This window comes from Nycticebus coucang, chromosome 9, assembly GCF_027406575.1.
Source record: "Nycticebus coucang isolate mNycCou1 chromosome 9, mNycCou1.pri, whole genome shotgun sequence".
NCBI lineage: Eukaryota > Metazoa > Chordata > Mammalia > Primates > Lorisidae > Nycticebus > Nycticebus coucang.
In genome coordinates, this window is record NC_069788.1 from 93,142,662 (window position 1) to 93,169,009 (window position 26,348).

Consider the following 26,348-nt stretch of genomic DNA (forward strand, 5'->3'; position numbering starts at 1 on the left):
TGAGCTGTGAGAAGCTGCAGATGGAGGACTGAGTTCTATGACCATGGGAGCATCAGCCCTGCCAGCATGCAGCACACCCGCACAAGCACAACCCCTGCAGGTGGGAACTCCCCCCAGGATGATAGGGGAGATCTAGACAGAGACCCCACCCCAGCTGCTTCGTGTAGGGAGAACCGGAAGTTAGCCCTGGACCATATTATAAACTTCATTGCTGAGTGTACAAAAGTTTATTTCCACACCATGTGTTCCATTCTTCACAGCTGTTGCCCCTTATAGAATCAGACTAGACATGATTAAGGAAATGAATAAAACCAAGCGGGCCCAATAAACACTTGGGGCCCCAGCTGGGAAGACGGACCGTCCCCGCCTGGGTGAGTCACTCAGCAGTGCACTAGCACAAGACATTGTACTGGGACAATAGGCAGTGACTCAGTTTCTAATTTTGTTGGGCAATGCGCAGAGGAAGCTTGTAAAGAAAACAGCAAGCTGGCTAGAGTCACTCAGGAGGGCTCTGTGACCCAGGCACGGTATGGCTGCCCTGCGGAAGCGTCCAGCTCCAGGGTGGGGAAGCAGAGGGGAGGAGGGGGAAGACGCATCAGGGTAAAGGGAGGTGAGAGGCAGGTATGGTGACCAACGTAAGGTTCTGCAGGGGATCTCTTGTCTTAGTAAAGAAAATGCTGCTTGAAAAAGGAAGAATTTAAAAGGTGTCAGTATTTTGGTGGTAGTAGTGAGTAAACTTTTCCCAAGCTTCATAAATATCCATCCCACATTTGTTCATTTTACCAGTTCTTAATTACAATGGTCCCCTCTTATCCACAGGAATATGTTCCAAGGCCCCCAAAGGATGCCTGAACTGTCGAATGGTACCAAACTTGATTGCCATCAATGGGGATGTATTTCTATTCATGTCTTTCACCCACAAATGTGATGGCTTTTCCATCTTTACTAAGCACTTATTACATACCGTGGCCATACCCTTTGCAGTTTGAGGGTAACAGCAAAATGGCATGAATTTCTTCCCCCCTTCATAACTTCACAGAAGATTCATTCTTACCATAGATCAGGCGTCCTCAAACTGCGGCCCTCGGGCCACATGAAGCGGTGTGAATTGTATTTGTTCCCGTTTCGTTTTTTAATTCAAAATAAGATATGTGCAGTGTGCATAGGAATTTGTTCATAGTTTTTTTTTTTTTAAACTATAGTCCGGCCCTCCAACGGTCTGAGGGACAGTGAATTGGCCCCCTGTCGAAAAAGTTTGAGGACGCCTGCCATAGACCTTAGCAACCTTGGCATAGGATTTTTTTTTTTTTTTTTTTGGTCTTTCCTTAAGTCAAGAACTTTCACAGTCTCACTTAAAGGAAGCACTTTACATCTTGTCTTTAGCATGTCAGAATTGCCAGCATCACTACTTTTGCACTTTGGGGCTGCTATCAAGTCAAGTAAGAGTTAATTGAACATAAGCACTGTGATACCAGGACAACCAATCTCATCATGGGGATGGCTGAGTGACTAATGGGTGGGTAGCGTGGACAGCATGGGTACCCTTGACAAAGGAGTGATTCACGTCCCAGACAGGACCAAGCAGGACAGTGCAAGATTTCATCACGAAACTCAGAACGGCATGCCATTTAAAACTTAGGAGTTGTTTATTTCTGTATTTTTCCATTTAATATATTCAGACTGTGGTTGACCATAGGTAACTGAAACTGCAGATAAGGGGGGAGGGGAAACTGCTATAGCCTGGGGACCTTGGTAACATTGACTCCTGTGCTCTGCCTGGCAGTCAAATGCTCATGGGTGTCCCATGAGTGACTGTCAAGAGATTCTCAGAGCACACCACATGGGTGGCCTGAAGAAGCCAGGGTGAAGGAGGAATGAAATCAAGGCCTCTAGTACCTAAAGGACAGAAGCACAAAAGCCCCAGAGAAATGTCCTTGGTCCACATCATGTGCACTATTCCTCCCAGGAAGAGGCACACCATTTCCCAGGCCTCCGGGGAGTTCACTGCTCATCTAAGGCCAGTGTTCGCTTGCAAGACTGTTGTGGAGAGAAGTTGGGGGCCCGCAGGGAATGCCTCCCTAAATGCAGGCTTAGCCACATAACATGGCCAGTCACCCTCACACTGCAGTGACGTCCACCAGCCTCTGGATCATCTCAGCGTGGACGCTGTGGAAGGGCAGCCCGTCCACCTCCATGCCCACGACGCCTGAGATACCACTCCGCACTTTGTGCTGCACCAGGATGCTCAACATTTTTTCTTCCTGAAAAAAATAAAATGGGGTAGAAGTAGTGGAGGAGGTGGAAAAAGAAAGAAATATATCCATTTACAAGTAAAGAAGGAGGCTTTGCCTTGATATGCTTGCTTTTTAAAAGATAAAATTTTGGTTAAAAATACCAATGCCGCTGGAAGACTCATGAAAAATAACGCCTCATTGGCCCCCAAACCCACTCCCCAGAAGCAACCGCCTGAACGGTTTGGGCTGATCCTTCTGGTAGTTATCTTCATCTAACTAAATAATATGCTTTTATGGGAACCTGCATTTTCTCTTGCTCTTGTTTTTGTTTTTGGTAAATATATTTTTTTTTTTTGGTTTTTTGGCCGGGGCTGGGTTTGAACCCGCCACCTCCGGCACATGGGACCAGCACCCTACTCCTTGAGCCACAGGCGCCGCCCTTTGGTAAATATTTTTTGCAGATTAATATAAGGACACATGCCATTAGGCTACATTGTCTTTGTTTCTTAAAGTCCAAGTTGCAGTTGAGCCCTTCACCCAGGAGGTGAGCCACATACACCTACATTGTACCTGATAGGTGAGCTTACTACACCACCCCACTTCTTGAATTTTAATGTGTTTTTCTCTCAGGTGGGCACATAGTTCGCTATTCATCTACTAGTTTCATACTAATATTGAGTACATTGGATACTTGTTTTTCCATTCTTGTGATACCTTACTTAGGAGAATGTTCCCCAAATCCTTCCAGATAAATACAAAAGATGTGAAGTCTCCATCTTTTTTATGGCTGAATAGTATTCCACGGTAGACATATACCACAGTTTATCCATTCATGGGTTGATGGACACTTGGGTTGTTTCCACATCTTGGTGATTATAAATTGAGCTGTGATAAACATTCTAGTGCAAATGTCCTTATGGTAAAATAATTTTTTTTTCTGGATAGAGATCTAGGAATGAGATTTTAGGATCAAATGGAAGGTTTATTTTTAGCTCTTTGAGGATTCTCCGTACTTCTTTCCAAAGACGCTGTATTAGTTTGCAATCCTACCAACAGTGTGTAAGTGTTCCTTTCTCTCTGCCAGCGTCTGCAGCTTTGGAATTTCTGGGATATGGTCTACTCTCACTGGGCTTAAGTCATATCTCAAGGTGGTTTTGATTTTCATTTCTCTGATGATTAGCAATGATGAGCATTTTTTTCATGTGTTTGTTGGCCATTTGTGTGTCTTCTCCAGAGAAGGTTCTGTTCATATCTCTTGCCCAGTGATAAATGGGGTTCTTTGTTCTTTTCCTGATGATTAGTTTTTTTCTGTAGATTCTAGTTATTAAGACTTTGTCAGATTCTTTTTTTTTTTGAGACTGAACCTCAAGCTGTCGTTCTGGGTAGAGTGCTGTGACATCACAGCTTACAGCAAACTTTAACTCCTGGGCTTCAGCAATTCTCTTGCCTCAGCCTCCCCAATAGCTAGGACTACAGGCGCCCCCCACAACACCTAGCAATTTTGGTTGTAGTTGTCATTGACGTTTGGCAGGCCTGGACTGTATTTGAACCCACCAGCTCTGGTGTATGTGGCTGGCGCCTTAACCGCTTGAGCTACAGGCGCCGAGCCATTTGTCAGATTCTTAACATGCGAGTATCTTCTTCCATTCTGAAGGTTGCATGTTTGCTTTAGTTGTTGTACCCTTAGCTGTGCAGAAGCTTTTTAGTTTAAACAGGTCCCATTTATTTATTTTTGGTGCTTCTGCAATTGCCAATGGGGTCTTCTTTATAAAATCTTTTCCTAAGCTGATAAATCAGAGTTTTTTCCTACACTTTCTTCTAGAGTTTTTATTGTTCTTTGTCTTAGATTTAAATCTTTTATCCAGCATAAATCAATTTTTGTAAGTGGTGAGAGATACTGGTCCGGTTTCAGTCTTTTACATGTGGTTAAACAGTTCTCCTAGCACCATTTATTGAATAAGGATTCTTTTCCCCAGCGTGTGCTTTTATTTAGTTTACAGAAGATCAGTTGGCAGTATGCAGCTAATTTCATCTCTAGGTTCTCACTCTGTTCCATAAATCTATGTCTTTATTTTTGTGACAATACCATGCTGTTTTGATCACTATAGACTTGTAGTATAACCTGAAGTGTGATAATGTGATTCCTCCAGATTTGTTTTTATCTCTTAGAATTATGTTGGCTATTTGGGGATTTTTCTGGTTCCATATTAAATGAAGAACTTTTTTTTTCAATTTAAAGGGTTTTAATTTTGTTTGTTTCTTTCTTTATTTTTTGCAGTTTTGGCCAGGGCCGGGTTTGAACCCGCCACCTCCAGTGTATGAGGCCGGAGCCCTACTGCTTTGAGCCACAGGCATAGCCTGTTTCTTTTTTTATTAAGTAAAGTTATTTCAGGTTAATATGAGGGTACAAGCAACCATGTCAAAAGATTTCATTTTGTTAGGTAGAATTCGTCTTGTGGTTCTGACCCACACAAAAACGGTGTGCCAACCCTTCCCCACCCCCAAATAACTATCTTTTCAAGTTCTTCAAAGTATGCTTGGCTCGGCACCTGTGGTTACCACGCCAGCTAAAAACAACAAGGACAACTGCAACAAAAAATAGCCGGGCATTGTGGTGGGCGCCTATAGTCCCAGCTACTGGGAGGCTGAGGCAAGAGAATCGCGTAAGCCCAAGAGTTGGAGGTTTCTGTGAGCTGTGACACCATGGCACTCTACCGAGGGTGACATAGTAAGACTATCTCAAAAAAAAAAAAAAAAAAAAACAACCCCCAAACAAAGTATGCTTTAATGGTGATTGCATTAAACTGTAGCTTGCTTTGGGTGGTATGGAAATATATATATATATATTTTGGAGATAGAGTCTCACTATGTTGCCTTTCGTAGAGTGCCATGGTGTCATAGCTTACAGCAACCTCAAACTCTTGGGCTTAAGGGATTCTCTTACCTCAGCCTCCCAAGTAGCTGGGACTACAGGCACTTGCCACACGGCCGGCTTTTTTTTTTTTTTTTTTGTTACAGTTGTCATTGTTTAGTAGGCCCGGGCTGGGTTCAAACCCACCTACCTCCGTGTATGTGGCCAGCACCCTAACCACTTAGCTACAGGTGCTGAGCCAGTAGTATGGAAATGTTAACAATGTTGATTCTTCTCAGTCACGAACATGGTATGTTTTTCCATTTGTTAACATCTTCTGCTATTTCTTTCTTTTTTTTTTTTTTAAACAGAGCCTCAAGCTGTCACCCTGGGTAGAGTGCATTAGCATCACAGCTCACAGCAACCTTCAACTCTTGGACTTAAGTGATTCCCTTGCCTCAGCCTCCCAAGTAGCTGGAACTACAGGCACCCACCATAATGCCTGGCTATTTTTTGGTTGTAGTTGTCATTGTTGTTTGGCAGGCCCAGGCTGGATTCGAACCAGCTAGCTCTGGTGTATGTGGCTGGTGCCTTAGCCACTTGAGCTACAGGCACCGAACCATCTTCTGCTATTTCTTTCCTCAGAGTTTCATAGTTCTCTCTGTAGAGATCCTTCACATCCTTTCTTAGGTATATTCCAGGGTATTTCATTTTCTTAGAAGCCACAAGCTACCAAAAACCTGGGAGATACTGCAAAGGCACTCCTAAGAGGGAAATGTATCACATTAAATGCCCACACCCAAAAAACAGAAACAGTGCACATCAACAACCTAATGAACTGCCGGGCACAGTGGTTCCCACCTATAATCCTAGCACTCTGGATCACCTAAGTTCACAGGTTCAAGACCAGCCTGAGCAAGTACAATACCCCATCTCTAAAAAATAGCCAGGTGTTGTGGCAGATACCTGTAGTCCCAGCTACTTGGGAGGCTGAGACAAGAGAATTGCTTGAACCCAACAGTCTGAGGTTACTGTGAGCTATGATGCCATGACACTCTACCTTAACAAAGTGAGACTCTGTCTCAAAAAATGACAACAACAACAACAAAAACCTAATGAACTATCTCAAGGAACTGGAAAAGGAAGAGGAATACAATTCCAAACTAGCAGAAGAAAAGAAATAACCAAAATTAGATCAGAATTAAATGAAATTGAGAACAAAAGAACCACTCAGATTAGTAAAACAAAAAGTTGGTTCTTGGAAAAGATTGATAGAATCGATAAACCTTTGGCTAAATTAACTAGAAACAGAAAAGCAAGATGTCTAATAACTTCAATCAGAAATGAAAAAGTAGAAATGACAACAGATACCACAGAGATAGAGAAGATTATCACTGATTACTACACAAAATTCTATGCCCAGAAATTTGAAAATGGGGGAATGGACCAATATCTGGAATCACACCCACTCCCCAGACTTAATCAGAAAGAATTAGAACTCTTAAACAGACCAATATCAAGCATCAACAATAAAAAAGCTTCCAACAACAACAAAAAAGTCCTGGACCAGATGTTTTCATACCAGAATTCTACCAAATCTTCAAAGAAAACCTTGTGCCTACATTACAGAACCTATTCGAAAACATGAGAAGGAAATAATTCACCCCAACTCCTTCTATGAAGCAAATATCACCCAGATACCAAAACCAGGAAAGGATTCGACAACAGAAAGAAAACTACACATCAATATCATTAATGAATATCAATGTGAGAATACTCAACAAAATCCTAGCAAATAGAACATAGCTACATAGTAAAAAAAAAAAAAAAAATGTTACATCGTGATCAAGTGGGCTTTAGCCCAGGGATACAAGGTTGGTTCAACATACACAAATCATAAATGTAATTCACCACATAAATCAAATCAAAGGCAAAGACCATATCAGCCCCTCAATAGATGGAGAAAAAGCATTCAACAAAATCCAATATCATTTTCTGATAAGAACACTTAAGAAAATAGGCATAGATTGGGCATTTCTTAAACTAATAGAAGCCATCTATGACAAACCCACAGCCAGAATCCTACTGAATAGTGTAAAACTTAAAGCATTTCCACTTAGAACTGGAACCAGACAAGGATGTCCACTATTGCCACTACTATTCAACATCATGCTGGAAGTCCTAGCCAATGCAATCAGGCAAGAGAAGCATATCAAGGGTATCCAAATGGAGACAGAAGAGGTCAACTTTTACTCTTTCCTGATGATATTATCCTATACTTAAAAAACCCCAGAGATTCTACCAAGTAGACTCCTGGAAGTGATTAAGCATTACAGTAATGCGTCAGGATATAAAAATTGATGTTCGCAATTGTGATAAAATCACAATTCAGTAAAATTTGTATATACTAATAACAGCCAAGTTGAGAAGTAATCAAAGACAGAATTCCCTTCACAGCAGCTTCACAGAAACCTGCATTTTCCTAATAAATATCAAAGATGCACTCCTCCTGCAGGGGCAGTGCTGGCTACTTCTTCAGTAAAGCTTCTGCCTGTTGTGACCAGGAACTGAGTGCCTCTTAGCCTTGCTAAGGGCTGCTACAGTGTCATCTCTCATGACTTAATACACTGTGTGTGTGTGTGTGTATGTGTGTGTATGTGCAGCACCTTCTCTCCCTTTGTCTGCCAGACCCTGGGTAGTCGGGTAAAGTCCCTGCATAGAGGGACTCTCAGTCCACCATGTTGCAACTTGATTCCAATATCAAGCATCAACAATAAAAAAACACACACCTGCCCAGTCCTGCCGATGGCCTCTGACTGTGCCAGAGACTCCCCTTCTTCCTGGGACACCACTGTTAGCCTCACATGGGGCACATGCCAAATTCTGCTGCTTTCCCCTTCTAGATACTAGTCAGTGTGGATGTGGGAACATGTGGAGGGAGCAGAGCCATGAGGAAAATGCAGCCCTATCTTGATGCTGCAGCCCAGGGCCTAACAGGCAGGGTGGCTTTGGGATCATCTGGCAGGTGTTTTAACTCCTCTGTGTCTTAGTCACCTCATCTGTAAAATGGGGAGGTTTGTAATAATAATATTTTTGTTTTTGTTTTTTTAAACAATGATAATAATAATTAATCATAATAATAATGCCTCCTTTAGAAGGTTGTTAAGAGGATTAAATGAGAGAATTCAAGCACCTACCATGGTCCTTGGCACATAGATGCTCATAAAATAAATGATTTTACTGACAGTATTGGGTCTCCTGGCATTAAGAAAGATGACGACTTTACATCTTTTACATTTACCTGGATGGAGTTGAAATACATTCTTCTTAGTAAAGTATTGCAAGAATGAAAAAATAAATATCCAATGTACTACATTCTAATGTAAAATCAATATATAAATAATTACATGTTCATAAGAACAATAAAACACTAATATAGTCCAGATTGGGAGTAGAGGGAAGTGGGAAGGGGAAGGGGGGAGAGAACATTTGGCAGCAGGAGGGGGCATGAGGCGGGGTCTCACCTAACATGCACATCGTGAGTGTACAACACGCCCCCTGGGTGAGGGGCTCTTTTACAAATGGAACTTTTCCCCAGAAGAGAGAACAATGTAACCTAAAAATTGTACCCGCATATTAATTTGAAAAATAATTAAAAACACTCAAAAACAAACAAACACAAAAAACAAAAACCGATAGTACTGTGTCTCCTGGTCTTGATCCCAGAGCTTTCTTCCTTTGGCTCACTTGCTGGTTAAAAAAAAAGAAAAGTGGTTTGATCCCTGCCCTTCCTTCTCCCTTCTAAAAGTAAGGTCCCAAAGAACCACTTATCTAAGCTATAAATGTGTCTGTCCCCGGTTGAATGGCTCAGGTTTCCCCGAGGAAGGTAAGTCTCAGGTGAAGGCATAAGACAAGTCAAACACACCTTTCCCCCTCTCCTTCTTCTCCCCCAGAGATGGGAGGTGAGAGGAAGAGACCAAAGGAATCTAGAACAGGAAATCAGGGCAGAAAGGAGCCTGACTCTTATCTTCCCTGCAGGCATTTGCTCATTCATACATCATCCATGAATATTTGATAAGTACCTTCCATGTTCCAGGTTCTGAACCAAGGACACAGTAGTGAATGTGACATGGTCCTGCCGCAGGGGCTTCACAGTCTGTATGAGCAGTCAGGCAGTCATAGCACATGGGATCACAGCACAGAGCAGAGACTTCCAACCCAGTTTAGGAAGGAAGATTTTTCCAGAGGACAGGTGTTAATGGACTGAATGTTTGTGTCTCCTCAAAATTCACATTTTAAAGCCCTAATTCTCAATTGATAGCATTTGAAATTGGGATCTTTGGGAGGTAATTATGTTGATATGATGTCATGAGGATGAGGCATTCCTAGTGGGATTAGAAGGAGAAGAGGAACCAGCACGCTGTCTCCGCCGTGTGAAAACACAGCAAGAAGGTGGCCATCTGCAAGCCAGGAAGAGAGTCTCCACCAGGGAATCAAAACTGCTGGCACATTGACCTTGGACTTCCTATCTCTAGAACAGCAAGAATTAAATCTCTATTGTTCAAGCAATCTGCAGTATTTTGTTAGAGCAGCCTTGGCTAAGACAAGGGGCAGTTAGGTTCAGAGGTGATGAAAGAGTAGGAATGAGCCAAGCAAGGGCCCTTGAGAGGCATCACTGAAAACGTCACAATAACGGAGAAAGTGTTGGCAACTGTCACCGGGAACTGTCTCTCCACACCTGCCTGAGACTGCATTTTAGTCCTGCCCTGGGGACCAAGGTGGGTGTTCTTCAGCAGGGGGAGGCCCAGGACTATGTCCACTTTCCACATGAGTTTTGTCTAACAGTCTCTTCCCAGGGGATATCCACCCAGAATGGGCATTTCCTGCCCTTTGTTTGAGCTTTATTCTCCCACTTCTCTTCCCGTTGGTCATATCCTCTCTTTATGTGGGAATTTCTGCAGCTATGGGACATAGCTGCAGACAGCATGCTGCTTTCCCTATCAGGGAGCCTTGGGGTACACGTCATTAGTCAACAGGTTAGAAGCCAACCGCACCAAAAGCTACTGCCAGCAAATCCCAGGAACTGCTGAATGACTACAGCATCTGCTAAGAAGCTGGCTGGGGGCGGTGGCAGTGGGGGAGGAGAACAACTGGGGCAGGTAGGGAGCAGAACAGCTGGAAGCAGAGCACCTGGAGGGGGCTGCCCCTGTTCAGGCTGAGCCAGTGGGGTGGGAGAGGAGCAGAGTGGAGGGTGGGGAAAGAGGTCCCAGAATGACTTCTGGCCTTAGCAGCTGAATCAGGGGCCCCCAGTCTCTGGCACAGCCAGGCAACATTGGGGCTGGTGGGAGGGCACTGTTGCTACCTGGTATCAGCATGGCCCCACCTTGGGAGAGGTAGGGGAGAGCTACTTGGCTGATGGGCTGGGCTGGACAGGGTAGCAGCTAGAGAGACAGCTTAGTCAGCTTCCCAGGCCACGCAAAGGAAAGACAGACAGCCTTGTGTGATACTACACGGTATCTAGAGGCCCCAGCTCTGTCACCCCCAATTCACTGGGTACTCTTCCTCTCAGCCTTCACCCTCCATCTGCTGTGACCGTCTGAGCTCTCCTAGGCAAGAGCCACTGGCTACTACCACCAAGCCTGGGCTCAGGGCCACCCTGACACCTGCACCAGCCTGACCCAGGGAGAAAATGGACCTTTTCACAGTAACAAAGATGATGATGATGATGGCTAGCATTTACTGAACACTTACTACATGCCAGACACTAAGTGCTTTGTACAAAGGGGCTTATTTAATCTGCACAACAACTCAAAAAGTTACTATTATTACCTCTGCCAAGGAATGCTGAGGTCAGGGGACTTGTTCAAGGCTGGGGTGGGTAGAGCTGGGTCTTGAACCAGTCAGCCAAGTCTCTGGCCTGTGCACTTCCTAACCACCCATTCCACTCACCCAAAGCAGGCTGTTTTTTTTTGTTTGTTTTTTTTTGTTTTGTTTTCAGGCTGGACATTTTTAAAAAGGACTTGGGGCTGGGCCTGGTGGTTTGCACCTGTAATCCTAGCACTCTGGAAGGCTGAGGTGGGAGGATCGCTTGAGCTCAGGAGTTCCAGACTAGCCTAAACAAAAGTGAGACCCCACCTCTACTAAAAATAGAAGAATTAGCTGAGCATTGTGGCAGGTGCCTCTAGTCCTGGCTAGAGCTGAGGCAGGAGGATCGTTTGAACCTGAGAGTTTGAGGTTGCTGTGAGCTAGACTGATGCCATGGCACTCTAGCCTGGGCAACAGAGGGAGACTCTCTCTCAAACAAACAAACAAAAAAAATGACTTGGTTCTAGAAAGCAGAGGAGATAACTACAAAGTGCAGAAGTACAGAGAAGAAAGTGATCCTACCCGAGACCAGCATCAGGCACAGGGGCATGGGTAGCTGGTGTCTGTGCCCCCATGGGCTGAGGGGAAAGTAGCTCAGTGAGTGGTCTCCTCTGGCCTCATCTTTGGGGGCCTTCAGTTCCTCTCAGGACCCCCAACCCTTCCCAGAGCTCTGTCACTCTGCTGCATGGCAGTAACTTAGCCCTCCCCCATATCCCAGGTCCTCTTATACCTGATCTTTCAGGGACCACCTTAGCCCCCTGTAAGGTGTCATCAGTCAGCTCTTGGCACTTGACGAAGTCTGGGGAATGCTTTCCAGACATTTAGCTTGCCCTCGAGTAAAATCTAAGGGCACTGCCTCTCCCTTACTCTGAGGAGCCTCTGGGACAAAGGCAAGAATGTGCCCTAGACAGTAGTATCCACCTGCCCTGGGCTTCCACTCCTGTCACAGCCACAATCAGACCTCTAAGATCTCCTGTCCCCAAGCATGGGAACAACTCACCGAACAGGGGTTAGGGACATTTTTCCATCCCAACCAATCAAGCTCTACCACCCACTCAGGCTACAGCTCTGCCCACCATCTCTGGATGACTCAGGGACTCCCACGGAGTGACCTGCAGAACTCTAGTGTGACAATTCTAGTTATTCTCCTGCATACTGTCCTGCTTCACACCCCCGCCCCACTGGTCATGTGGGTCCTGCTGCCTGGAAGGCCCTTCCCACTCTTCCTTACCTGCTACTTACTTTCCCACCCTCCAAGACTCAGCTCAGACCTCCTCCTCCAGGCAGCCTTCCCTGAACTCTCTGAGCTACGAGCTGTTCTCTGTGCGCCCCTAGAGCAGCTTGCTGTGGGCACTTTCATCCTGGCTTCTGAAATTACTTGTCATGTGTCATCTCATCTCTCCACAGACCCTGAGTTCCCTACCCTAGGGCTATGTCTGACTCATTGTCTCCCAGAGCAAACCTGGGACTGGGCCATAGGGAGGGCTCAGCAAACATGTGTTTGTGCTTTTGCTTTAAAAGCATCCCCTTTTATGTTCTTCACAAGGGTTGTGCATTATTAATATATTTATGAAGAACTGGGTAGAAATATAAAAGGAGAATTTTCCATCAGAGGGTGCGTGTTGGGCCGTGTGAATTTGTTTGGCTGGCTTCATTCTTTTGTGTCTCTGTGAATCAGGGATCATGTGTGAGGCAGACCCCACATGGTTTTTTTCCAGTTCAGATCCCGGAAGTACACAGAGAGCATGAAAAGCCCTCTGCGCAGACCATTTCCCCCTAAAAATGTCACTACTTGCTTGGGCTCCTCCCTTCCCTTGGCATCCTGGCATTACCAGGAAGTGGGAAGCTCTGAGCTATGTTGGGAAAAGCCCAGAGTATGGAGTCAGAGAAACCCAGACCAAGACCTCAGCTCTGTCTCTTAACTGGGTGGTCTTGGGCAGCAAGTCACCCTGCCTCTCGGAGCACCAGCTCCCTCACCTACAAAATGGGCGCAATGACACCTATCCAGGAGGTGCTGGAGGGAAACAGAAGCCGGGGGCAGGAAGGAGAAAGGGAGAAACAGAGGGGGAGAGACAGGCAGAAAGAGAAAGATAGAAAAGAGGCGGCGAGGGACCCTGGATGCAGTCACTGGGAGGCTCTGCTATGTGGCTGGGGGCCTTGTAGCAGCCGCTTACCCATCTCTAGAACCCTCTGCCTCTGGGTTGCCTTCCCATCTCCTCAAGCCAATCCTCTCCCACAACCTTAAACATCAACCCCCCCTCAATTCCTGAGACTGCTGTCTGCCCGCAGGTCAAGTCACATCTGACCCAAGATTTAAATAGAAAGTCAGAGCTTTGGTCTCATTTCCCCTGGTCCAAATTCCCCTGGAAAATTCCCCCAGAAGTGTGGCATTAGAGGCAGATGCATCATTTGTGTCCCACAAGTCTGCCCCACCAGTTTGTCCTCCAGGAGGGGCAGGTCCCTACTTGAGGAGCACCAGATGAGGAGGCGGGTTAGTCCAGAACCAGCATTGGCAGGGGGGACTTACTGAGTGAGGGCCATGAAAACAGGCCCCGGCACCAGGGCCTGGCCACTGCCTGGCTGTGTCTTCCCCTTTTGCATGTATGAGCTCACCTAAGGTAGCTGAGTAGGCCTTGATGCCTTTCCTCTGTGCCAGGCAACAGGCCATGCCTAGAATTGCAGGCTCCTGAGAGTTGCCTCTGCACAGAGGAGCTCGGACAAAGCAGCGGTACAGTTTCCCATCCCCTGGCTCCCACTACCACTCAAGCAGCACCCTCAGTGAGAAAGTCATGGTCTTGGACCTGGCCAACTGGATCTGCCTCTTCCCCAGATGGCCCCAGACTACTTGGTGAATCATATGAAACCACGGATTCTTGCCCAGAAAAATGCACATCCAGGAACAACTTTGCGAACTGCTTCAGGAAGATCATGGATGCCCTCCTTGTGAATCCTGGGATCAGAGCCCTCCTCTACTTTATCATACCTCCTGCCTCCTGCCCTCTACCTCCAGAGCAGACTCTGAGCTGGTCCTCATCTCCCAGACTCTGTTCCAGCCATTCCTCCCTCAGGGATTCTTCTCCTTTTGTCCACTTTATTCTTTCCAGCCTCCAGTCCACAGGGTCCTCTTCCTACCTTGCATGGCCCCCACAGGTTTGAGTGTCACTAGGTGGTAAACTCCTTGGAAGAGGGTGACCCCCACATACGTACTGCTACCACTGTGGAGCACCCACCATGGTCAGGCCTTCAGTTCTTCCAACAGCAATGCTGACTACCCCATTTTACAGATGAGGAAAATGAGGCTCAGAAAGGATATCCAACTTGCCTAGAGTCAAACTAGAAGGAAAATGGTCACTCATCTCAGGCCTCACAGGATTCAGGGTCCCTATAGGTCAAAGGTCACCCACTCCAGCCAGGAGACCTTTGCTTCAAGGCTGGCTCTGCCTCTGGCTTTTGGAGGAGAGCATGGTATGGCCCTTGCTTTATGGCTCAGAACATCAGGCCTACTGCTTATCCAGGGAGAAAGTTGCTTCTATGTGAGTGGCCTGATGGGGTACATTACCTTAGTGACCGATGGGAGGGCTTGAGTCCAGCTCTGATCCTGAGGTGCTCCAGAGGATCCAATTGCCTTCCTCAGGTAGCATCTGTGGACCTCACATGAATTCAGGATGTACAGCGCACAGGCCAAGGCATAGCCTCCCCAGTTAGAAACACCTAACAACATAAAAAGATTTCATCATAGAATTGGAAAGGTCACCTGTTCATCAGCCTGCCCCCAGGCTTCAGAACCATCTCCAAGGAAGCTCCCCAGAGCAGTGGCACCAGCATCACCTAGGAACTTGTTAGAAACCCAAATTTGTGGGCCCCAGTCCAGATCTACTGAATCAAAAACTCAGCAGGAAAGGAAGAGAGGGGAGCAGGCTGAGTTTTAATAGGCTCTCCAGGTGAGTCTGAAGCAAGAAGAAGGCTGAAAACCATTGCTCTGGGCCATTTGGGTTGTGTACTGGTAATTACCACCAGAGAAAACGGTCTAGGCAATCACCTGAGAAACCTATTTCAGACTCCCCATATTAAGAAAGTCCCCCTCCTGGCTGAACTGACTCACTTACACTGTGTGGAAGCCTGTCTTGGAGGGGATGAGACAGCCCCATCGTGCTGTGCTGCACAGCCTCTTCATTGGCTTGGAAGTCACTCCTAAATCAGCCTCAGACTCCCCTTCTCTTTTATTAGCTGAATCCCCAGTGGTGGAACCATCTCCTTGGTTGTTCCTTGAAACCTGCTTGAGTTCTCATGAAGCTGAAGAACTGGTGAAGGGCCTGCCGGGCTGTAGGTGCTAGAGCATCATAAAAGAGAGGTGCTCCCAACCAGGGGAGAGAGGGACTGACATGCAGCCACCCTGGGTGGTGTGACCTGTGACTGAGTTGAGGACTATGGGAACACTAAGGAGGGGACACCATTAAGATTATTCTCTTTTATAGCCGGGCATTATAGTGGGCACCTGTAGTCCCAGCTACTTGGGAGGCTGAGGCAAGAGAATTGCTTAAACCCAAGAGTTTGAGGTTGCTGTGAGCTATGATGCCACAGCACTTTACTGAGGGTGACATAGTGAGACTCTGTCTCAAAAAAAGAAAAAAAAAGATTATTCTTTTTTGTTTTTTGGAAACCGGGTCTTGCTCTGTTGCCCAGGCTGGAGCATAGTGATGTCAGCCTAGCTCACTGCAGCCTCAAACTTCTGGGTTCAAGTGATCCTTCTGCCTCAGCCTCCTGAGTAATTGGATGACAAGCACACACCACCATGCCTGGCTAATTTTTTAAATTTTTTGTAGACTTGAGGTCTCACTGTGTTTCTCAGACTGGGAGGGGGCAATATTCTGACTGGTGTAAGGATTCACAGAAAAGGGGTTATTTAAGTAGGGGCCTTTAGGCTAGGTAGGATTTTGCCAGAGAAGAGATAGAAGACTGGAGAAATTTCAGGTTAAAGAAAAAAGCAACAACAATAAACCTCCTAGTAAATACAAAAACATGTAGCTTGAAAATACAAAGCACATATTAAAATGTGGTGAGTGAAGACCATATGACAATAGACTATATTTCACTGATTTTAAGATTTTTTTACATTTACATCTCTGATATTGAGTTGTGACTTAAAATCAATAGTATCTTATAGTTATAATTGGCTGTGTTTTCCTTACTTAATGGTAAATAAATTAATGGTAATTCGTATCAGTGGTATCTGGATAGATGGATAGAGTCCCACTTTTCATCGAATATTTACAATGTGAGGCATTATTATAAATGCCTTACATGGACTAGCTCTTGAAGTCCTTATAACAAGCCTGTAAGTTGTTAAGTATTATTATTAGCATCTACATTTGAATACTGGGAGACAGGCACAGAGGAGTTAAGTAACTTGCCTAAGGTCACACAGCTAGTAAGTGGTAAACCTGAGATGTGAACTCAGATTATTGCCTCCAATTAAAAAATTAATGTAGCTTGGTGCAGTGGTACATGCCTGTAATCTCAGCTACTTGGGAGGCTGAGGCAGAAGGATCACATGGGCCTATGAGTTCAAAACCTGCCTGGGCAATACAGCCAGACCCAGTCTCTTTTAAAAAATTTTTAAATTGTAGCAAAAAACACATAAGAAAATTTACCATCGAATCATTTTTAAGTATACAGTTCAGTACAGTCATGTTGTACTGCCTCAGTGCCCACACTCAACCTCCACGCTAATGTGTGAGTGTGGAAAATAAAAACCCAAAGTGCTGTCTCAGACACCAGGTAAAAAGCCTGGGTTATTGTGGGCTAAAACTTGGGAGTGGCCAAGGCTGGGCACAGTGGCTCACATCTCTAATCTCAGTACTCTGGGAAGCTGAGGCAGGTGGATTGCTTGAGTTCATGAGTTTGAGAACCAACTTGAGCAAAAGGCCACTCCCAAGTGCTAGGATTACAGGTATGAGCCACCACACCCGGCCACTGGCAATGGACAGCAGGAGCTGAGATGGACAGCAGGAGCAGATCAGTGACTTAAGCCAGATACAATCAGGGATCAGATGATTGCCTGACTGGGAGTCTCTGTCTGAAAACCATTCTCAGAGCTTGGGGGATTCGTCCCCCTTTCTCACAGCTGTATTCAGTCCAGGTTAGTTAGGAGATGCTTTTTTCATAAAGGGAGTTTAAACTGTTCTTGTATGGGTAAGTTTTGTTTTAAGATTCATGAAAGTTGCATCTGTGTTGAAGTGCCCTTGTCTCTGGGGCAATCAGGGTTTTTAAGTCACATCGTCTTAGAGACCCAGACCTCCAGGCTAGGTTGCATTATACTGCTAAGTGACACAAAAGTAGGGCCTGAGAGATGTTTGAGTGGACTCTATGGCTACCATTAATCTTATTGCCATGATAGGTCTCTTCTAATATACTAGATATGTGCCTTCAATGTAATAAATTTCCTGCTAAGCCCTGCTTTTTTGCATCCCACAAATTTTTTTTTTTTTTTTTTTGTAGAGACAGAGTCTCACTGTACCACCCTCGGTAGAGTGCCGTGGCCTCACACAGCTCACAGCAACCTCCAACTCTTGGGCTTAAGCGATTCTCTTGCCTCAGCCTCCCGAGTAGCTGGGACTACAGGTGCCCGCCACAACGCCCGGCTATTTTTTGGTTGCAGTTTGGCCGGGGCTGGGTTTGAACCCGCCACCCTCGGTATATGGGGCCGGCGCCTTACCGACTGAGCCACAGGCGCCACAAATTTTTTAAGTTGTATTTTCTTTCTTTCTTTCTTTCTTTTTTTTTGTGGTTTGTGGCTGGGGCTGGGTTTGAACCCGCCACCTCCGGCATATGGGACCGGCGCCCTACTCCTTGAGCCACAGGCGCCGCCCTTAAGTTGTATTTTCATTCAGTTTAAAATCTCTTAAAATTTCTCTTGAGATTTTGTCTTTGACCCATGTGTTATTTAGAAGTGTGTTTTTGTTTTTTGCAGTTTTTGGCCAGGGCCAGGTTTGAACCCGCCACCTTCGGTATATGGGGCTGGTGCCCTACTCCTTTGAGCCACAGGCACCACCCCAGAAGTGTGTTGTTTAATCTGCAATTATTTCGGTATTTTCTTCCAGCTATCTTCTGTTATTAATTTCTAATTTAATGCCATTGTGGTCCGAGAATAGATATTATATGATTTCTATTCTTTTAAATTGGTTAGAGTGTTTTTTATGGCCTAGAATAGTGGTTCTCAACCTGTGGGTCGCGACCCTTTGTAACAATGAAAATACATCGCAGCATTAGGAAGGTTGAGAACCACTGGCCTAGAATGTGGTCTACCTTAGTAAATGTTCCATGTGAGCTTGAGAAGAACGTGCAATCTACTGTTATTGAGTGAAGAATCTATATATGTCAATATTACCCAGTTGATTGATGATATGGTTGAGTTCAACTATGTCTTTCCTGATCTGCTGATTTCTGGATCTGTCCATTTCCAATACAGGGGTGTTAAAGCCTCTAACTATATAACAGTGGATTTGTCTCTTTTTCCTTGCAGTTCTATCAGTTTTTACCTTATGTCTTCTGACCCTCTGTCATCGGGTGCATACACATTAAAAATTATTATGTCTTCTTTGAATGTTGATCCCCTTACCAGTATGTAATGCCCCTTGTTGTCCCTCAGAACTTCTCTTGTTTTAAAGTCTGTTTTGTCTGAAATTAATATAGCTACTTTTGCTCTGTTTTGATTAGTCTCTTATAATATACTACATATATGGTATATCTTTCTCCATCTCTTTACTGTGACCATGTCTAAATATAAAGACACTAACGCAGATTTCTTATAGACAATGGATAGTTCAGTCTTGCTTTTTGATCCACTCTGACAGTCTCTGTCTTTTAATTGGTGTACCAGGGGTCCTCAAACTTTTTAAACAGGGGGCCAGTTCACTGTCCCTCAGACCACTGGAGGGCCGGACTCTAGTTTAAAAAAAAACTATGAACCAATTCCTATGCACACTGCACATATCTTATTTTGAAGTAAAAAACCAAAATGGGAACAAATACAATCCCACTGCCTCATGTGGCCTGCGGGCCATAGTTTGAGGACCCCTGATAGACCATTGACATTTAAGGTGATTATTGATGCAGCTGGATTAATATCTACTACATCGTTACTGTTTTCTATTTTCCCCTTTGTTCTTTGTTCCATTTTTGTCTTCCATGTTTTTTTTTTGCCTTTTATGATTATAATTGAGTATTTTATATGGCTCTATTTTCTCTTTGTTAGCATATGAAGTATACTAAAACTTTTTTTGGGAGGTTGCTCTGGAGTGTGCAATATACATTCACAGCAAATCCAAGGGTATTTTCAAATAACACTATACTATGTCATGGGTAGCACAAGGACCCTATACTGACACAGTATTCCTAATTCCTCCCTCCCATCCCTTGTATAATTGCTGTCATTCATTTCACTTATACATAAACTATCATAAGCATATATATATATACACACACATAGCATATATAATGGAATACATTGTTAGTACTATTATTTTGAACAAACTGTTATCTGTTAGATCAAGAATAAGAACTATAAAAGTTTTTATTTTACCTTCCGTTATTTACTGATACTCTTCTATATGTGAATTTGAGTTTCTGATCTATATAATCTTCTTTCTCTCTGAAGAACTCTTAACATCTCTTGCAAAGCTGGTCTTGCAGGCAACAAATTCTCTCAATTTTTGTTTGAGAAAGACTCTTTCACTTTTGAAGATATTTTGAAAGGCACAGAATTCTAGGTTGGTTTTTATCTCTCAAAACTTTAAATATTTCACTCTACTCCCTTTTTGCTTGTTTTGTTGAGACAGTCTCACTCTGTTGCCCTGGGTAGAGTGCCATGGCATTATAGCTCATAGTTCACAGCAAACTCAAACTCTTGGGCTCAAGTGGATCTTTTTGCTTCAGCCTCCTGAGTAGCTGGGACCTCAGGCTCCTGCCGCAACACCTGGCTTTTTTTTTTTTTTAGTAGAGACAGGGTCTCAGTCTTGCTCAGGCTGCTCTCAAACTCCTGAGCTCAGGTGATCCACCCACCTTGGCCTCCCATAGAGCTGGGATTATAGGTGTGAACCACCCTGTGGGCACACTTGTATTGTTTTGGGATTTTTTACCTTTTTTTTTTATCATTGGGGATTCACTGAGGGTACGGGGGGTTACACTGATTGAGTTTGTTAGGTAAAGTCCCTCTTATAATTATGTCCCACCCCCAAGAGAGGTGTGTCACACACCATGACCTCCCCATCCTCTCCCTTCTTCCCTCTCTCCACTCCCCTATTCCCCCACCCCCACCATGTACTAGGTCATCAATTGTCCTCCTATCAGAATTGAGTACATTGGATTCTTGCTTCTCCATTCTTCTGATGCTTTACTAAGAAGAACGTGTTTCAGTTCCATCCAGGTTAATACAAAAGATGTAAAGTCTCCATCTTTTTTAGTGTCTGAATAGTATTCCATGGTATATATATACCACAGCTTGATAATCCATTCCTGGGTTGGTGGGCATTTAGGTTGTTTCCACAGTTTGGCAATTGTAAATTGAGCTGCGATAAACAGTCTAGTGCAAATGTCCTTATGATAAAAGGATTTTTTTTTTTCTGGGTAGATGCCCAGTAATGGGATTCCAGGATCAAATGGGAGGTCTAGTGGGCGGTGCCTGTGGCTCAGTCCGTAAGGCGCGGGCCCCATATACCGAGGGTGGCAGGTTCAAACCCGGCCCCGGCCAAACTGCAACCAAAAAAAATAGCTGGGCATTGTGGCGGGCGCTTGTAGTCCCAGCTACTCGGGAGGCTGAGGCAAGAGAATCGCTTAAGCCCAGGAGTTGGAGGTTGCTGTGAGCTGTGTGAGGCCATGGCATTCTACCAAGGGCCATAAAGTGAAACTGTGTCTCTACAAAAAAAAAATAAAATAAAATAAAACAAATGGGAGGTCTAATTTGAGTTCTTTGAGGATTCTCCATACTTCCTTCCAAAAAAGTTGTATTAGTTTGCAGTCCCACCAGCAGTGTAAAAGTGTTCCCTCCTCTCCACATACATGCCAGCATTTTGTGAAGTGGGCCATTCTCACTGGGGTTAGGTGATATCTTCGGGTGGTTTTGGTTTGCATTTCTCTGATAATTAGGGACGATGAACATTTTTCATATGTTTCTTAGCCATTCATCTATCTTCTTTAGAGAAGATTCTATTCATCTTATTGGTTTTTTTCATGTTGATTAATTTGAGTTCTCTGTAGATCCTAGTTATCAAGCTTTTGTCTGATTCATAATATGCAAATATCTTTTCCCATTCTGATGGTTGTCTATTTGCTTTGATTGTTGTCTCCTTAGCTGTACAGAAGCTATTCAATTTAATTAAGTCCAATTTGTTTATTTTTGTTGTTGTTGCAATTGCCACTGAAGTCTTCTTCATAAAGTCTTTCCCCAGTCAGATAACTTCAAGTGTTTTCCCCCTACTTTCTTCAAGGATTTTTATTGTTTCATGCTTTAGATTTAGATCTTTTATCCATCTTGAATCAATTTTAGTGAGTGGAGAAAGGTGCATGTCCAGTTTCAATCTTTTACATGTGGTTATCCAGTTCTCCCAGCACCATTTATGTTTGTTCCTGTTTGATTTATCAAAGATTAGGTGGCTGTAGGATGTTAGTTTCATCTCCTGGTTTTCTATTTGGTTCCAGATGTCTATGTCTGTATTTTTGTGCCAATACCATGCTGTTTTGATCACTATGGCCTTGTAGTAAAGCCTAAAGTCTCGTAGGCTGATGCCTCTGCCTTTGTTTTTATTAGTAAGAACTGCCTTAGCTATACAGTTTTTTTTCTGGTTCCATACAAAATGAAGAATTCTTTTTTGCAAATCCTGAAAGTATGATGTTGGTATATTAATGGGGATTGCATCAAATGTGTAGATTGCTTTGGAAAGTATAGACATTTTAACAATATTGATTCTTCCCAGCCATGAGAATGGTATGTTCTTCCATTTGTTAATATCTTCTGCTAATTCTTTTCTTAGGGTTTCTTAATTTTCTTTGGAGAGGTACTTCACCTTTTTTGTTAGGTATATTCCTAGGTATTTCATTTTCTTTGAAGCTACAGTGAAGGGAATTGTGTCCTTGATTAACTTCTCATCTTGGTTATTATTGGCATATCCAAAGGCTTCTGATTTGTGGACATTGATTTTATATCCTGAGAAATTACTGTATTTTTTTATCATTTCCAGGAGACTTGTGGTTGAGTCTTTAGGGTTCTCTAAGTATATGATCATATCATCAGCAAAAAGAGAGTTTGACCTCTTCTGTCCCCATTTACATGCCCTTTATTTCCTTCTCTTGCCTGATTGTATTAGCTAGAACTTCCAGCACTATGTTGAATAGCAGTGGTGATAGAGGACAGCCTTGTCTAGTTCCAGTTCTAAGTGGAAAAGCTTTCAGTTTTACTCCATTCAGTATAATATGAGCTGTGGGTTTGTTGTAGATGGCCTCAATCAGTTTAACAAATGTGCTGCCTATGCCTATTTTCTTAGAGTTCTAATTAGAAAAGGATGCTGAATTTTATTGAATGCTTTTTCTGCATCAATTGAGAGGATCATATGGTCTTTGTTTTTGCTTCTGTTGATATGATGAATTACATTTATGGACTTGCATATGTTAAACAAGCCTTGCATCCCTGGGATGAAACCTACTTGATCATGAATTTTTTTTAATGTATAGCTGTAATCTACCGGCTGGGATTTTATTGAGAATTTTTGCATCTATAATCATTAGTGAATTTGGTCTGAAATTCTCCTTTTTAGTTGGGTCTTTTCCTGGTTTCAGTGTCAGGGTGATGTTCACTTTGTAAAACACGTTGGGGAAAATTCATTCCTTCTCAATTTTTTGGAATAAATTCTGCAGTATGGCTATAAGCTCTTCTTTGAAGGTTTGAGAGAATTCTGGTGTGAACCCATCTGGACCATGGATTTTTTTTTGTTGTTGTTGTTAGGAGATTTTTTTTATTGTTTCTTTGATCTTAGTTTTTGAAATTGGTCTGTTCAAGAGATCTATTTTCTTCTTGATTATGTCTAGGGAGAGGGTGTGATTCTAGGTATTGATCCATTTCCACATTGTCAGATTTCTGGGCATAGAGTTTCTTGTAGTACTTAGAGATGATCTCTTGTATCCCTATGGCATCTGTTGTTATTTCTCCTTTATTGTTTCTGATTGAGGTGATTAGAGATTTTACTTTTCTGTTTCTAGTTAACCTGGCTAAAGGTTTATTGATTTTATTTAATTTTTTGAAAAACAACTTTTTGTTTCATTAATTTTCTGAATGATTCTTCTTTTTTTTTTTTTTTTTTCCAGTTTTTAGCCAGGGCTGGGTTTGAACCTGCCACCTCCAGCATATGGGGCCAGCACCCTACTCCTTTGAGCCACATGTGCCACTGATTCTTCTGTTTTCGATTTCATTAATCTCTGGTTTAATTTTGGTTATTTCTTTTCTTCTCCTGGGTTTGGGATTAGATTGTTCTTCTTTTTCCAATTCCCTAAGATGGTTCATGAGTGTGTTGATGTGCTGTTTTTCAAATATAGGCATCTAATGTGATCAATTTCTGTCTTAAGACTGCTTTTGCTGGCTCGGCGCCTGTGGCTCAAGTGGCTAAGGCACCAACCACATACACCTGAGTTGGCAGGTTCGAATCCAGCCCCGGCCCACCAAACACCAATGATGGCTGCAACCAAAAAATAGCTGGGTGTTGTGGCCCGCGCCTGTAGTCCCAGCTACTTGGGAGGCAGAGGCAAGAGAATTGCTTGAGCCCAGGAGCTGGAGGTTGCTGTGAGCTGTGATGCCACAGCATTCTATCCAGGGTGATAGCTTGAGGCTCTGTCTCAAAAAAAAAAAAAGACTGCTTTTGCTATATCCCACAGGTTTTGGTAACTAACTTGTTTCTTCATTATTGTTATGTTTGAGGCATTTAATAATTTCCTCTTTTATTTCTTCCTGAACCCAATTATCATTCAGCATAAGGCTGTTTAATTTCCAAGTCTTTGTGTGAGGATGAAAGTTTTTGGAGTTGAGTTCCACCTTTATTGCCTTGTGGTCTGAGAAGATAGAAGGTGTAATTTCTATTCTTTTTTATTTATTTATTTATTTATTTATTTTTTATTAAATCATAGCTGTGTACATTAGTATGATCATGGGGCACCATACACTTGGTTCATAGACCGTTTGACACATTTTCATCACACTAGTTAACATAGCTTTCGTGGCATTTTCTTAGTTATTTTGCTAAGACCTTTACATTCCACATTTACTAGGATTCACATATTTCCCTGTAAGATGCACCGCAGGTGTAATCCCATTAATCCCCCTCCCTCCGCCTACCTCCCCCCTCCCTCCCCTCCCTTACCCCCTTCTCCCTATTGTAATTTCTATTCTTTTAATTTTGCTGAGGTTTTATTTGTATCCTAGGATGTGGTTGATTTTGGTGTACATACCATGGGCTGACGAGAAAAATGTGTATTCCCTAGCTTTGGGATGGTGTGTTCTGTATATGTCTATTAAACCCATTTGTTCTAGGGTCACATTTAAGTCCTTTGCATCTTTGTTTAGTTTCTGTTTAGAGGGTCTGTCCAGTTCTGTCAGAGGAGTGTTAAAGTCCCCAACTGTTACGATGTTATGGGATATCATATTGCTCAGACCCATCAAGGTCTGTTTCCTGAATTTGGGAGCATTTAAGTTGGATGCATAAATTTTAAAATTGAAAAGTCTTCTGGTTGAATTGTTCCTTTAACTAGTATAAAGTGTCCATCTTTGTCTTTCTTAACTTTAGTTGCTTTAAATCTGCTTGTATCTAAAAATAAAATTGCAACCCCTCCTTTTTTAAAATTTCCATTTGCTTGAAATACTGTTTTCTATTCCTTAACCCTGAGTCTTTATTTGTCCTTCAAGGCTAGGTGTGTCTCCTGGAGACAGCATATGGGATGGCTTGTGCTTTTTTTTTTATCCAGTCAGCCAGCCTGTGCCTCTTCAGTGGCGAATTCAGTCCATTGACATTTATTGGGAGAATTGATAAGTGTGGTGGAGTTCTATTCATCTTATTTTGTGAAAGTCCATTGTGTAGTTTTATCCTTTGGCCCACTGTGGAAGCTATGTTTTGACCTTTAGCTTCTGGGTGTTTACTTTGCTAGTGTTCCATTGTGGTGGTCAGTGTTGAGAATAGTTCTAAGTATTTCCTGTAGAGCTTGTCTTGTTGTGGTGAATTTCCTCAGTGCTTGTATTCCCACAAAAGATTTGATTTCTCCACCAATTTTGAAGCTTAGTTTATCAGGATACAGAATTCTGGACTGAAAATTGTTTTATTTAAGAATGTTCAAGAAGACTCCACCCATAAAGAATTAATGGACTTGACAGAAAGAGACCATGTTCCTCTGACTTGGAAGGTTTCAGTTGAAAAGTTTGCTGTCATCATAATGGCTCTCACTCAGTTGGTGCTCATTCCTGGCTGCTTGCAGAATTTTTTCTTTCATCGTGACTTTGGAAAGGTTCATTACACTATGTCTTGGAGAGGCTCTGCTTGAGTTGAGATGACCCAGGGTTCAATATCCATCTGAAAGGAGTGTATCAGGATTCTTTAGTAAAACTGGGGAAGTTTTCCTTTATAATGGTTTCCAGTAGGGCTTCCATTCCTTTGGACAATCTTCTTCCCCTTCAGGAATTGCTATTATTCATATATTTGAATGCCGTATCCAGTTCACCATCTCCTCACTTGTGTTCCTTGAGCTATGACTCTGGGTAATGTCCCTGTACCGGGTGTGGCTGGGTTCTCTTTTTCCCTGGTCATTCTAGGAAAACTCAGCTGAACAATCTTTCTGGTCTGCCCCACCCACACTTGTATTGTTTTTAAAGAGAAATTGACTGAATGCAATTTCTTTATAGGTGTTTCTTTTTCTTTCTGGTTTCTTTCAGAATTTTCCCTTGATATTTTGAAGTCTGAATATGATATGCCTAGCTACCAAAAGGTGGAGCTTTTTGGCATTTATTCCGCTTAATACTCTCTGAGCTTCTTGGTGTTGTGTGTGGCATTAATTTGGAGGAAATTATCAATCACTTTTGCTTTAAATGTTGCTTCTGTTTCTTTTTCTCTCTCTTCTTTCTCTAGTATTCCCATTAGCATAGGTTACACCTTTTGTAGTTACTTCACTGTTCTTGGATATTCTATTCTAGTTTTGTTTTAAGTCTTTTTTCTCTTTGCTTTTCAGTTTGGGCAGTTTCTATTGAGATATCCTCAAGCTCAGAGATTCTTTCCTCAGCCATGTCCAATCTACTGATGAACCCATCAAAGGCATTCTTCATTTTTCTTACAGAATTATTGATCTCTACCATTTCTTTTTCATTCTTTCTTAAA

The 26,348-nt window shown here is 43.2% G+C and overlaps 1 protein-coding gene across 6 annotated transcripts in view; it reads right to left on the minus strand.

Annotated features, from left to right (window-relative positions):
* Positions 1–1,622: 1,622 nt before the first annotated feature.
* Positions 1,623–26,348, minus strand: part of DGLUCY (D-glutamate cyclase) — a 130,315-nt gene continuing 105,589 nt past the window's right edge. For 5 of the 6 annotated variants that reach the window (XM_053602329.1, XM_053602330.1, XM_053602328.1 and 2 more), the window contains 2 exons: positions 14,510–14,661; positions 1,623–2,261 (listed from right to left, as the gene is read on the minus strand). In XM_053602329.1, coding sequence (XP_053458304.1) covers positions 2,118–2,261; positions 14,510–14,661 — 296 coding nt within the window. In that variant the 3' untranslated portion in view covers positions 1,623–2,117. Of the gene's footprint in view, positions 2,262–14,504; positions 14,662–26,348 lie in introns of all 6 variants that reach the window. The other variant, XM_053602331.1, reaches the window with a different exon arrangement.